The sequence below is a fragment of the Aythya fuligula genome, chromosome 11 (genome assembly GCF_009819795.1).
Source record: "Aythya fuligula isolate bAytFul2 chromosome 11, bAytFul2.pri, whole genome shotgun sequence".
Taxonomy (NCBI): Eukaryota; Metazoa; Chordata; class Aves; order Anseriformes; family Anatidae; genus Aythya; species Aythya fuligula.
The window spans coordinates 20460172-20472792 of NC_045569.1; the positions used below are offsets into that span (position 1 = coordinate 20460172).

The following is a 12621-nucleotide window of genomic DNA, read 5'->3' on the forward strand; positions in this document are numbered from 1 at the left end:
TGGTAAGTGGGCCCGTACCGAATGTGAGCACCTTTCATCCCAGGGCAAGGGGAGTTTCCAAAACCCCTACAAAGGGAAAATTTAAATTGAAGCAGAAAACACCCCCAAGAAGCAGCTTTGCAGCTATTCCTGGTGTTTTGGAGGCTGTGCTGACCTCCCCAGCACCACGGCTGGACCTGCAGCAGGGCTACCCCGTGCCCGAAGGGTTTTTCTTTTGCTTGCAGAACCTCCTGCTGTGTGAGGACAGCAGCAGCGACGTCTGCATGAACCAGACTTTGCATCACCTCTCCTCCAAGGGTGGGACAGGAGAGGGATTAAAGCCCCATTTTATTTTTTTTCACTCGCTGGGCAGGGTGGGGAGGGCTGTGCTCCTGCTTTCTGCCCTGCTGGGGAGGACAGGGGGGCAGGTTCACGTCCCCACACCAGCACCCTCCTCAGCAGCAACCTACAGGGAGAACAAACCCAGTTATCAGCACAACTGGCCCCAAAGCACCTGGGGAGACCAGAGATCCCCGTGTTTGTTTGGTCATTTCCATTCCCTCCCATCTCCTCCATCTGCACATCCGCAGACTCGTGTGAGCAATTTTGCTGTTGAAACTCCCAAGTTTATTCACAGGAAAGTGCATAATACCTAAAAAATGAAAGTGCTGGCTCCCCTGCTGCCTGCAGGCAGCTCTCCCCAGCTCGCTCTTGCTCACAGGAAGGGAAATTGCTCGGAGCCACCCTCTGAGCAGCAGCTGGGCTGTAGCAGGCAGCCTCTCCTACCACAGAGCCCTTCAGGGCTGATCGAGCTGGAAGAAGGGGGTGCTGGCCCCAGGGTGCCCCCAGCCATGGTTTATGTTAGCTCAAAGCAAGTCAAGAACAGGGATCAAGACATCTCACTCTACACAGACATCAGATTTGAGAGGGGAAAGGGAATCTCCAGCAGGTGGCTGAGAAGAAAACGCACCCAGGGCGAGCAGCAGCAGTTCCCTGCTGCTTTCTCCTCCCCTTCACAGAGCAGCAGGACCCCAAAGCATTGCCGAGAGGAGAAGCCACCTCTGCAGCAGCCAGGCAGGTAACCAGCACCAGGCTGGGCCCCCAGGGCTCCAGCAGCACAGTGCTCAGAGCTGCCAGGCACCCATGGGTGCTGCAGCACCCAGAGGGGCCCAGCAGGCTTCAATAAACAGCCCCAGAGCAACTGGGATGAATCCAGAGAGTGCTGCTCAGCACCTCACATGCTCAGGAAGACCCCAGTACCCACCACAGCTCCAAAGCACCATCCTGCCTCCAACCCTTTTAAGCAGAGGCTGCCAATTAGCACTTTCAGCTTAACGAGCCCATTTGCCTTTGGGCTCGCAGCTGGCAGCACACTCCTCTTACACCCTGAAGTGGAGCATCGAGGTGCAGCCCTCTGGACAAGGACAGGGGGATGCAGGGAGGTGAAACAGCCCGAGGTCCCCAAGCCAGATGGGACAGACTGCAAGAGCACTTGGGCAAAAACACCCCCAAACTCCCCGTTTGAGCCTTTAGACAGGCTCCTTCCTACATCAGTGGCAATAAAAGGTGATGAAAATAAGCAAAAAGTGGGAATCATAGGAAAAAAACCTGGTAGAGAGCAGCAGCAGGGAGACTTTTCTCAGCAGTACTTGGCAGAGCTGCGAGCTGCACGCGGATGTGCTTCCAGTGTGAATCACCCCACAGAAGCGGGCTCTGCGTTGCCGGCCCCCAAACCACGTTTCCAGCAGGACCCTGCTGCCTTTTTCCAGAAAATTAACCCAGGGGCTGCACAAAGCATGTGAGGCATGTGTGGGTGGGCTGGGAGCACTCCTGGTGGAGGAGAGGGGTCAAAGAGCCTTAGAGATGCTGGGAGAGGCAGGAGCTGATGTGTTTTCTCCACGGGTTAGGCACCAAACGTCTGCCCTCGCTGCCTGGCTTGGCCTGGGGACTGCAGACAGTAGGAACAAAACTCGCCTCTCCCGGGCAGCAAAAGCGTGTGTTTAAATAAATCATTTAGCAAATAAACACATCTGCTAGCAATGATGCTCAGAACGTTTTTCGTGTGTGTGTGTGTGTGAAGGATTCTCCAGCCGACGTGTCCCAGGCACTGCAGAAACCCCGCGCCTGCACACTCAGTGCCTCAAGGGTCCTGGGGGCTGTTGGGGTAAACTGAGGCACGGGGGGGCTCACAGAGCCACGGGGTCAGCAATTACCTTGTGGAAAGCACGTCTGAGCTCTGGCAGGGCTGGCAGGGCTGCTGGAAACACACCTCAGCATCACAGCTCCTTGCTCATGTTTCGTGGTTTTCCCGGGAGGAGCCTTGTTTGCTTTTATTTTGCTTGGAAGTATTGGCAAAAAGCTTTGGAAATGCAAAAGGCCGTAAAGCCATGGGGTCAGGCGTGCTGGGAATGCGGTGGATGGTATTTGATGTCAGGCTGTGGCATTGCCAGGACTCTTCTGGAGTGTCTTGTACCGTCCCATCCCCATCCCCATCCCCATCCCCATCCCCATCCCCATCCCCATCCCCATCCCCATCCCCATCCCAATCCCATCCCCATCTCCATTCCCATCCTATCCTAATCCCCATCCTCATCCCCATCCCATCCCATCCTAATCCCCATCCTCATCCCATCCCATCCCATCCCATCCCCATCCCATCCCATCCCATCCCATCCCATCCCATCCCATCCCATCCCCATCCCATCCCATCCCCACCTCCCCACGCACAATTATCCCCGGCTGCCTCCAGCTCTCCCCTCCCTGCGCTAAAATACCTGCCGCCGGGGGAAAAGCGGTGCATTTTCCCCTAGAACCGTAGAATTTCGTTAAAAATACACACCCCTTTCAGAGCCTCGGTGAGCCCTGTGGTGGCTGGAGGACGCCCCAGCGAGCCCCCCCCCATCCCCGGCGGTGCGGGTGCGGCGCTGCGCAGGGCGGCTGCGGGCGCTAGAGGGCAAACGCGGCCGCTGCTGCTGCGGAGCTTGGGCTCGGCCCTATTATTACACTGCTGTGCCTTGGGCTCGGCCCCCCCAAAACGCTGCTGAGCCCCCCGATCAGCCCCGTAAGCACGGTGCTGCGCACCCCGGAGCTGTCCCATGGGACCCAGAGGTGCTGCAGCGCGGGGAGGCATCGGCCCCGAGGGCTGCTCTGCCCCACCGAGGGGGTGGCACACAAAACCACCGGGAAAAGGGCTGGATTTGGGGCTGTGCTCAGCACCCAGGGGGGCTGGGGCAGCCGGGATTCCCCAGGGAGGGCCGGGCAGTGCCGAGTCCCCAGCCCTGAGCACCCCTGGCCGGGAGGTGCCCTCCCCGTGCCATCCCCGTCTCCATCCCACCCCACCTCATGGGGAGTTGTGAGGATGCTGCAGAAGTTGGGGGAGCTGAGGAGGATGAGGAGCTTCAGTGGGGGGTCCCTGAGTGCTGGATGTGGCTCTGTGATGGCCCCAAGGATCCCTGGTGAGCAGCCCGTGGGCACCAGCTGGAGCGATGGAGGGGGCCTGGCCGTTTCACCCACCCCAGGGGCTGGCAGGGACGTGGTGGACAATTGTCAACGGTGCCACCACTCCCTGCTGCCCCTGAGCCTGGGGGTTTTGGGGCTGCTCGTGCTGCAAGGGGAAAAAGAGCAAGTGGGCCAGGCGTTTCGTGTTTCCCTTTAAAATGCGCGTTGGATGCGAGTGCCAAACGCGCTCACCAAACAACAGACACGAGCTATGGAAAACCCTTCTTAAATTGCCCGGGCTGGCTTCCCACAGCCCAGGACTCCTGCCAGGGCTCTCTGCTTAAAATGGAGTCCTATTTCCACATCCTCCTCCCTGCAGGGAGAGCTCCCGAGTCCTGCCACTTTCCGATCTGCCACTGGATCCTCCACGTTTCCAAATCCAACCCATGCCTCTCCCCAGCAGGAGACGCGGCTCAGCGCAGCCTTGAATCTGGCCGCTGCTTAAATATAAATCACCCTCAGGCATGCGACTGTCTGAGCCAACACAGCTCAGCCAGGGGGATGAGGCTGATGAGGGGCAGAAAATGAGCTCGGGGGACTCAGCCTGTGTCCCGCTGGGAGACTTCACCTTGCACCTGCCTGTCACTTCTGCGTGTTCTTCCCAGACAGCATTAAGACCCTGAGAAATTTTTGGGATGCATCCACAGCCCGTGGGTGCCACGTCACCCAAATGGTGCTGGGCAGGGCACAGCTCCTGTAAGAGCTGAGAGGCTGAGGCTGGAGCTCGGGGCATGGTTTTAACCTGATGTTTTCCCCCTTTTCTCCTGTGTTTCAGCCATGGGCGCTGGAAGCAGAGAGGAGAAATGGAAGGAAAATACTGGGGGTACCACCAAGCACAGCCACCAGTGCGAGGAGGGCTGCCCACCTCGGGCAGGCTGGGGAGAAGCTGGTTCCCAAAGGATCTTTTTAAATGCTTTGGGTTTTCCCACTCGTTATTCATTTACTCATTTGCCTGTGCTCCTGGGGAGCCCATCCATCCCAACTGGTGGCCAGGAACAACTCCATCAGGAAAGCACAGGAGCAGGAGGGGCATTGCTGCATCTCAGGCAGGATTTTCTAGGAGGAGAGGGGCTCTGCCTTCACACCTCCCAGGGCAGCAGCATCTTCCCAAGGCTCGGGATCCAGCACCCACTGACAGGCACCCAGAGGTGAGATCCGATTCCAGCACTGGGCATTACACGTGTTGGAAAAAGAAAAAAAAAGCTCTTCCCACCAAACGCCCAGCAGCCCTCTCCTTTCCGAAGGGCACCAAACCTCCCCAAAGCACGGCGAGGGTGGGTGGCGCAGGGGGAAGGCTGCCTCGTCCTTTGTCTGTGGGCAGAGCTGCCGGCAGCAACAGCGATTGTGCACGGGAGGAGCCGTAAATCCATCCCCGGGCGGCGTGTCGGGGAGGTCAGCGGGAACACAGCGTGTTGCCTTGTTGGGACACGAGCCACAAAACCCACAACACGCCCAGCGCATCAAAAGAGGGCGAGAGCTGTCAGAGGGCTGCTTTGGGAAAAGAATGGTGAGGTCCTTGTGTGCCGCCAGCCACAAAGCCCCGGTTCAGCAGGCAGAGCCCAGCCTCCTCCCGAAAACCCACGGGGAAGGACTGCCTGAGAGCAGGGGATGCTCTGTGTGGCACCTGGAGACGGTGAGGAGCCACCACCAGGGCCACCCATGGGTGCTGCAGCAAACCGGTGGCTCTGCCAAACCAGAAAATGTGGGTGGGGGCCTCTTATGACCACGGGGACAGGGTGAAGCAGGTCCAAAGGTGGAGACCAGCTTGCATTGCTGGAGAAATCTCTCTCTGCAAGATATTTGTCAAAAGTCACCGCCAACAGGACGAGTTTTCTTTGCTAATCGGGACCTGATGCAGCTGAGCTCAGCGCGCTTTGCCTGCTGCAAACGGCACCCAAACACCTGCCCTTGTCTTTGGGCAGAGTGAAAAACCAAAAGCACAGCGGCTGCCCTGCAGCTAACGCACACCCCGTGGCTGCTCTGCAGGGAGCTGGGGCCTCTTCAGACCCACATCCAGGCAGCGACCTGAGGCAGGACACGCAGACCCCAAGCAGGTCCCTATTTCTGCTGCGTTCAGGAGCGCTGGCGTGAGTGAATTGCTCCTGTGGGGCTCGAGGACTTCAGGTCTTCACTTGCAGCAAGTGCTGCATCTTCCCCAAATCCACGCATTTCTTTGCGCCCTCTCGTTGCGCTCCAGCCCGTGAGGCGGTGGCAGTTTTCCCTGTTTCTGCACAGCCTTTCCCATTCATCACATGCTATCAAATTAGCAGCTATGGCAAGAGCCGGCTGGGAGCAGGCGCTATGTAAACAACAAGCCACAAGAAGCTGCCGGAGCCGTTCGAGGCTCCCTCTCCCCTTGGCTTCTCTTGGGAGCAGCATTTCCCCGAGGCTCTGTCCCCAGGCAGCCGCAGAGGTGGGTGAGGAGGGGGCTGTGGGGCTGCTCCTGGACCCTGCCCTTTGAGGGACAGCACCTTTCCGTGAGCTTTGTGGGGTGAGGAGGTGATGGGAGCCAGGGGTGCGGGTTGGGAGCCTCCCAGGGGAGAGCAGGGAACCCCCAAACCTGCACCTCGCCTGCAGCATCCCCTTGCCAAGGGTCGCTGCTGCCAGTCCTGGTGGTTTTCTGCGATCTGGGGCTGCTCCGAGGTGGACGAGCTCCCACCACCCACCTCGGGTGCTGCTGGAAGGGGTCTTCCAGCGGGAGGAGCTGCGACATCTCTTGGATTCCCCTCGTTTTGTCTGCGTTTGGGCGCCGCGTTCAGTTCGTATTTGCGACGAGCAGAACGAGCTCCAAGCTCCCCTCCTCGTTCCTTGAGCAGAGCGGGACCTTATCCAGTCCTAATCCGAACCAGATGCCTGCAGCGGAGAAGAGCAGCGAGAGGCAGCAGTGGGGAGATGTTTCCATTTAAAAACACTGTTAGCAAGAACAAACATCTTGCTTTCAGGCACAAGGGCCTGGGCTTGCAGTGCGATCCAAGCACTAGGTTCTACCCAGTGCTGTTATTCCAGATGAACTCTCATCAAAGCAGATAAAAGCCCGTCCCCGGACTTCGCCATAAATTATCTGGTATGAAACCCAAACATTAACCTCCATATCACTCACAGCTGCGCTAACTCTGGGGATAATCCGGGATAATTTGCCACGCACAGGCTGCATGTGGTATCGACGCTGTATTTATTTCAGTGCGATTTTGGCCAGCACGAACAATGCGCTTGTTTTTGGCCACCCCACCAGGTGGGAGCATCACTGGGCGCTGCGCTTCGTTTCCAGCAGGGCAAGGAACCAACAATTAGGATTTTTCCTGAAGAATCACTGATGGAGGAGCAGACTTTCCTTGTTTAAAGGGGATTGGTGCTGCTGAGACCCAGCACGGACCTGGGAAGTCGAGGACTTGCTTCCCTGCAGCTCAGCACACCTGGCACAGGGACGGGGACCTGGCTGGTGGCACCGCAGCAAAGCCATCATGGGCTGGCAGCGAGCAACTCACCCCGTGCCATTCATGAATCGTCTCATGATCGGGGCTCTCTGGGGGCACAGGAATTTGGTGCTGCCTCCCCGTTAGCCTCAGACATCCGCGAGCACAGACCCGTGCAAAGGAGTTGTGTCTTTCCAAGGGCTTCATCAAACCAAGAGCCAAACTCGTCCCTGGGGTAACCGGGTCAGCCTTGGAGCTCGCCCCGGAGCTGAGCCCAGCTCAGGCTTGCCAAATATTGAGTAACGGGCTGGTGGAGTCTGCAGACTTACGATTCGGGATGGGCTCAGCAATATTTCTCTCCGGAGCTTCCCTTGAGCAAGGTGATGCATTGCGCTGGGCATGGATGTGAGCGGCTTGGCCGCGGGCACCGGGGCCGTACTCCTCGCACCACCACCATGCCCACGCCGTGCGGCCAGCCAGGCAGGCTCCAGCCTTCCCCGTTCTCGCTTTAATTGCTCGCATCCAGCCAGGCAGCATCTCCTTTCCGCCGCTCAGCAGCGGCAGGGACTTGAAGGCACGGATAAATAAAGGGGTGGGATGAGCGGCGCGGCAGGAAGGGCGGAAACGCAGCAGAACTCCGCGCTTGGGGGCCAGATGCAGCGAGACGGGAAGGGGGGGGGGCACAAGCACACACACACACACCCCCTCCCAGCCCGATTTTCAAAAATCTTTTGTTAATTAGCCCAGCTCAGAGCCCTGAGCACCCGTCTGCTCAAGGTGGGCTTGCTTTGCTAGAGCAATGCCTGGGGACTTGGCTCGCCCTAAGGGATTTGTCCCCTTCCTACAACGTCCCCAGGGACCCCTGGTGCACAAGGACCCCCCCTTCCCAACCTTTTCCACCCCTGTGCCACCCGTTGAGGCAGCTGTGTGCCCACAGACCTGCAAGGCCCAGCATCCTTCCCCTGGGGCAGGATGGCCCCATCTGGGGGGTTGTGGGACCCCAACCCTCATCCTGCCCCAAATTTCACCTGCAGATAACGCCAGGGCTGCCTTAGAGGGGCTCAAGGGACTTCGTGGCACCGCAGGCTTCTGTGCCAGCTCCTCTCTGAGCATCATCCATGCTGTACGTGGGTTCCCTCCCAGCAAGGGCTCTGCTGGGCAGCACAGGCAGGGTTTGGGCTGTGTGGTCCAGCCCAGCCCCATGCAGCCCCCCTGGTGACCATCCCAGACCCTCCTAGACACATTTCCACGAGCCTTGCACGCAGCACAGGACCTCAATTTTTTTTTCTGGGGGCTCCCCAGAGGAGGCCAGGAGGGGACCCACTCCACACCAGCAGGAGGTGTTCATTCTGCAGGCGCTCAGCACCTCCTGGCCCCGGGGGCTGTGCCAGGATTGCCTGCAGCACCCACGCGTGGTGTGGGAGGGGAGCAAGCACTGTGGAAAAAAAAAAATCAACAAAAAAGCAGCAGCAAAGCCCATGCAGCCTATTACCACCTAGATTTTAGTCCGAAATATAACAAAATCCTTTCCAGCCTGCCAAAAGCCTGATGATTTGGGCTTGGAGCTGCTATTTTCCAGGCTGGGGGGCAAAGCCCAGGGCCCGTTTGCTGTCAGCAGTGCCCCACACACCCATCGATGCCATTCCTGCTGGGAATCACACAGACACCCCAAAACAGGTGCCTATGGGGCTGCAGGATGTGACCCCAGCTCACAGCCCCCCAGCCGTGCACCCTTCCCTCTTGCCCTACCTTTATCAGCTGTCCCGGTTCATGGGTTGCTTCCATCAGCTAATTGGTGCTAATTAATCCCAGCAGCTCCAGCTGAGCTCGAGAGGCGCTGCTGCTTCCACAGCAGGCACGGGGCCGCTCTCAAAGCGGTGGATTTTGGAAGTCTTTGGGACAGCAGCGAGTTTCCCCACAGCATCCCCAGGGCTTTACAGGATCCTCTTTCCTGTCCCCTCCCCGTCTGGCTTTACGCAGGCCCTGGTGTCAATTCCCAGGTGCTGCTCGGTTTTAAGCCTCCTCCATCTGCACCGAGCCTCCCGCTTCGGTCCCCATTTGGGGAAAAAAATAGGGTTTTTGTTGGGAGAGGTCACTGCTAGGTGGCTGGGGAATTAGAGGTGGCTCGTTCTGCTGGCCAACGTCCTGAGCTCCACGTTAGCTGCATTAACCTTCCCCACAGTTCCCAGCACACGGTTTATCTCCGCACACAGAGCTGCTTTTCGGAAGAAGACCACAGGGCACGGGCAGTTGTTTTTTGGTACTCGCCCGTTATCGGATCCGCTGGTATCTTCTGGGGGAGCTCGGCACAAGAACGAGACTCCATAATCTTCCATCAGACTCTTGGCTGTCTAATCTCCTTACGAAAAGGAAATCCTTTGTTTATTGGTGGAGTACTTCTCCATGAGGGGAACTGGAAACGCGTTCGGTCTGGGGCTCGAGGATTTTGGATTCGGCAACAACAAAATAAGTGGGTGCAATGTCCAACCTGCTGCCTGGGTAATTCCCTGCCTGCTGCTTTCATTCCCACCTCGCCGGGAGGCGATGAGCTAAAAGGGCTAAAAAGCTACTTTTTTCTCCTCTCCAGCGGTGGGGAACCTTAGAAATGTGACCAAATGCTGCTGGGGCAAACCCCGTGTTAGCAAGGGGGTGCAAGGGGGTGCAAGGGTGCAGGGCCTGGCTTTTGGGCAGCACGGCCAGGTTGCTTTGCTCTGTGCTGGGAAGAAGAAATGGGGTCAAACTACCCAAATTTCTTCCTGCATCTGTGGCCTCTTAGCAGCCGTTTGTCCCCAGCCCGTGGGGGTCCCGGGTACCCAGCCCCATGGGATTTAGGGGACAACCGCGTCCCAAATTGCCCTGTGCATCCGAGTGCCCTTCGGCTAGGAAATAGGATGGGGAGCTCTGGGGAAGAGCCCTAGGGTCTGGCAGTGACTCGTGGTCAGGATTTCTTTGGTTTGAGGCACGTGCAGGCACCCCCCTGGGTTTTGGGGTCTCACCAAACCTCAGCAATGCAGCTCGACGACCGGGCAGGTTTTGCACCCGAGGTCAGGGATGCTGTAGGACCCCCCTCCCCCTAAATTCCCTGAGCCTCCAAAGCAGCCTCAGTGCATGGGATGCCCCACGGTGCCCTTCTTTGGGGAGAAACCCAAAGGTTGGGGCTGCTTCACCCTGGCACACATTTTTTTTTGGGGGGGGGCACACACCAGGCAGCAAGGTACAAACCCCACAGCCCAGCTCCCACCACAGACAGCACCTAGGGGGCAATTGGGGGGGCACAACCTGGCCCCCCCCATCCCTCGGGGATCCCTCGGGGGGATGCTCTGCGCTGGTGGGGTGGGGGGGTGCATGGATGGGGGGGGGGGGGGCGTAGCAGGTGCTCACCCCCCCCCCAAAAAAAAATATCAAGGGGAAGTTTGGCTGTCAAGGAGTTAACCCCCGGGGGCCTTCCCCTCCTCGTTTGCTCTCTCTCTCTCCCCCCCCCCCTTCCCCACATCCCTCCCCGTGGCCCCCCCCCCCGCTGCCAGCGCCGTCAGCCCGGGGGCGGGGGCTGGCCCCGGCCGCTGCCTGCAGCCGAGCTCCGCGGGGAGACAGCAGCGGCGGCTCGGGGCGGGGGAAAAAAAAGGAAAAAAAAAAAAAAAAAAAAGTACAAAAAAAAAAAAAAAAAAAGAAAACCGCCACCTTCCTGTTTTTTTTTTTTTTTTTTCTCTTTTTTTCCTTTTTTTTTTTTTTTTTTTTTTTTTTTTTTTGTCCCCACCCCTCCCCCCCCCCCCCCACCATCGACAGCCCGCTCGCCCTGCATGACTGTCACCGAGGTAAGGAGCTGGGTGTGTGTATGTGTGTGTGTGTGTGTCCCCCCCCTGCCTACACAACCCCCCCACACACCCCGGGGGGATGCTGAGCCCGTTCCCACGCCCCTCCGGCCGCCAGGTGCCGGCACCGGGGATCGCGGACCGGGCACCGGGGGTGCGGGGTGGGTGGGGGGGCTCCCGGAGCTCGGCCCCGGGCGGCTCTGCTGCATTTTTAACCCTTGGAGCAACGCCCGTAGGATGGGGGGGGGGGATTATGGGGGGGGTTGTGGGCACCCCATAACGCTCGGAGCCCTACAGGTGGCTGTGGGAGCGGATTTGGGGGCAGGGAGGGGATGGGGATAGGGATGGGGGGGGGGATCCGTGTTGGAAGGGGATGGGGGAGATAGAGGAGAGGCCCCCCCATCGGAGCATCCCAGCCCTGGGGGTGAGGTGGGGGGGGTCCCGGTCCTCAAATTGCCCCTGCAGCAGCCTGGGGGCTACCCCCCCCCGCCCCCCCCAAGCCCTGCTGAGGGGAAGGGTTGGGGTGTCTGGGGGCTGCCCCCCCGGTTCTGGCCCTGCTCACGGTGCTGGGGAGCAGCAAGTGTCCCCCGGTGTCCCCCCCCTCCCCCGGCCCGGTGCAGGCTCAGGGTGCTGGGCGGTGGTGGTGCTGGGGGGCACAGGGCATATTGGGCATTGCTGGGGGGGGCGCAGAGCATCCAGACGCACTACTGGGGGGGCACAGAGCATCCCCTGGTATTGCTAGGGGGGCACAGAGCATCCCCTGGTGTTGCTGGGGGGGCACAGAGCATCCAGAGGCACTACTGGGGGGGGCACAGAGCATCCCCTGGCATTGCTGGGGCTGTGGGGGCAGCGGCTGGCCCAGCAGGGAGCGGAGTGGTCCAAACTGGACCCTCGTGGCCCAAGCCCCCCTGGCAGGAGGTGGCCGTGTAACGAGGCTGGGGGGCTCCCGGGTTCAAGGGGATGCCCAAGCGAGGAGCCCCCTGGGTCCACAGCCCTGTTTGGGGCTCTGGAGTGGCCCAAGGGGCCGGGCACGGGGTAATTTTGGGCCAAAACAACGCCACCAGCCCCGGGCAACCCTCGCTGAGCACCGAGGCTGGAGCTGCTCTCTGCACCACGCTCTGCTCAGGGCCCAGACAAAGCCTCTGCCCGCTGCGATGGATGCTGGCGATGTGCGGTGCAGGTGAAAAAAAAAAAAAAAGAGGAATTATTTCTCCCCTGCTTCTCGTTCCTTAGCAGACAACTTGCATTTTTGCCTGCTGCGCTCTTGCAGGGCGGTCACCGGTGGTGGTTGCGTCTGTTGTTGGCTCTTTGCAGCGCTGCCCCGAGGTCCCCGCCGGCCGGACAAACCCAGCAGCTCTTGTGGGTAAAAAACACTCCCAGCCCTTCTGGGTGCTGAGAAGGGGGATCGATGGGCTGGCCCAAAAGGTGGCTCGGGTTAAAAGAACCGCGAGCCTGCTGATGTGAAAGTGTCACGGCTCCCAGCCAGGCTGGTTCATTCGGAGCGCTTGTTAACGGTTGTGATTTTTTTATTTTTTTTTTTATTTTTTTTTCTCCTGAGTGTAAACAGATTTATTCAGAGCTACACTGAGAAAAGGCCAGGCTGTGAGGAGAGCGTGTTCAGGAGTACGGGGAAGGAAGCTGCCGTGATTTTCAGGGACCAGAGGTGTGCTGGGGTGATCTGTACTGGGTGCGCCGAATACACTTCTACCAAATCCCTGTAAAGCCCTAACACACCCCGTGGGTTTTATTCCCTGCAATGTGGACTGTCTTTGCAGGCTATGAGCAGGGCCCTGAAGGGGCAAGTTGGGACCCAGGCCCCAGCTCTGCGGTGACAAAAAGTGTCCTGAGCCCATGGCACAGCCTGGGCATGAGGCTGGAGCGCAGACGTGGACTGGGTGTGATTTTGACAGGTGAGGGGCACC

The 12621-nt window shown here is 59.1% G+C and overlaps 1 protein-coding gene across 2 annotated transcripts in view; it reads left to right on the forward strand.

Moving 5' to 3' along the window:
- The first annotated feature begins 10645 nt into the window (after positions 1 to 10645).
- The window catches only part of CORO2B (coronin 2B), a 29409-nt gene continuing 27433 nt past the window's right edge, over positions 10646 to 12621 (forward strand). The window contains exon 1 of one of the 2 annotated variants that reach the window (XM_032195141.1): positions 10646 to 10702. In XM_032195141.1, the coding sequence (XP_032051032.1) occupies positions 10688 to 10702 (15 nt within the window). In that variant the 5' untranslated portion in view covers positions 10646 to 10687. The remainder of the gene's footprint in view (positions 10703 to 12621) is intronic. The other variant, XM_032195140.1, reaches the window with a different exon arrangement.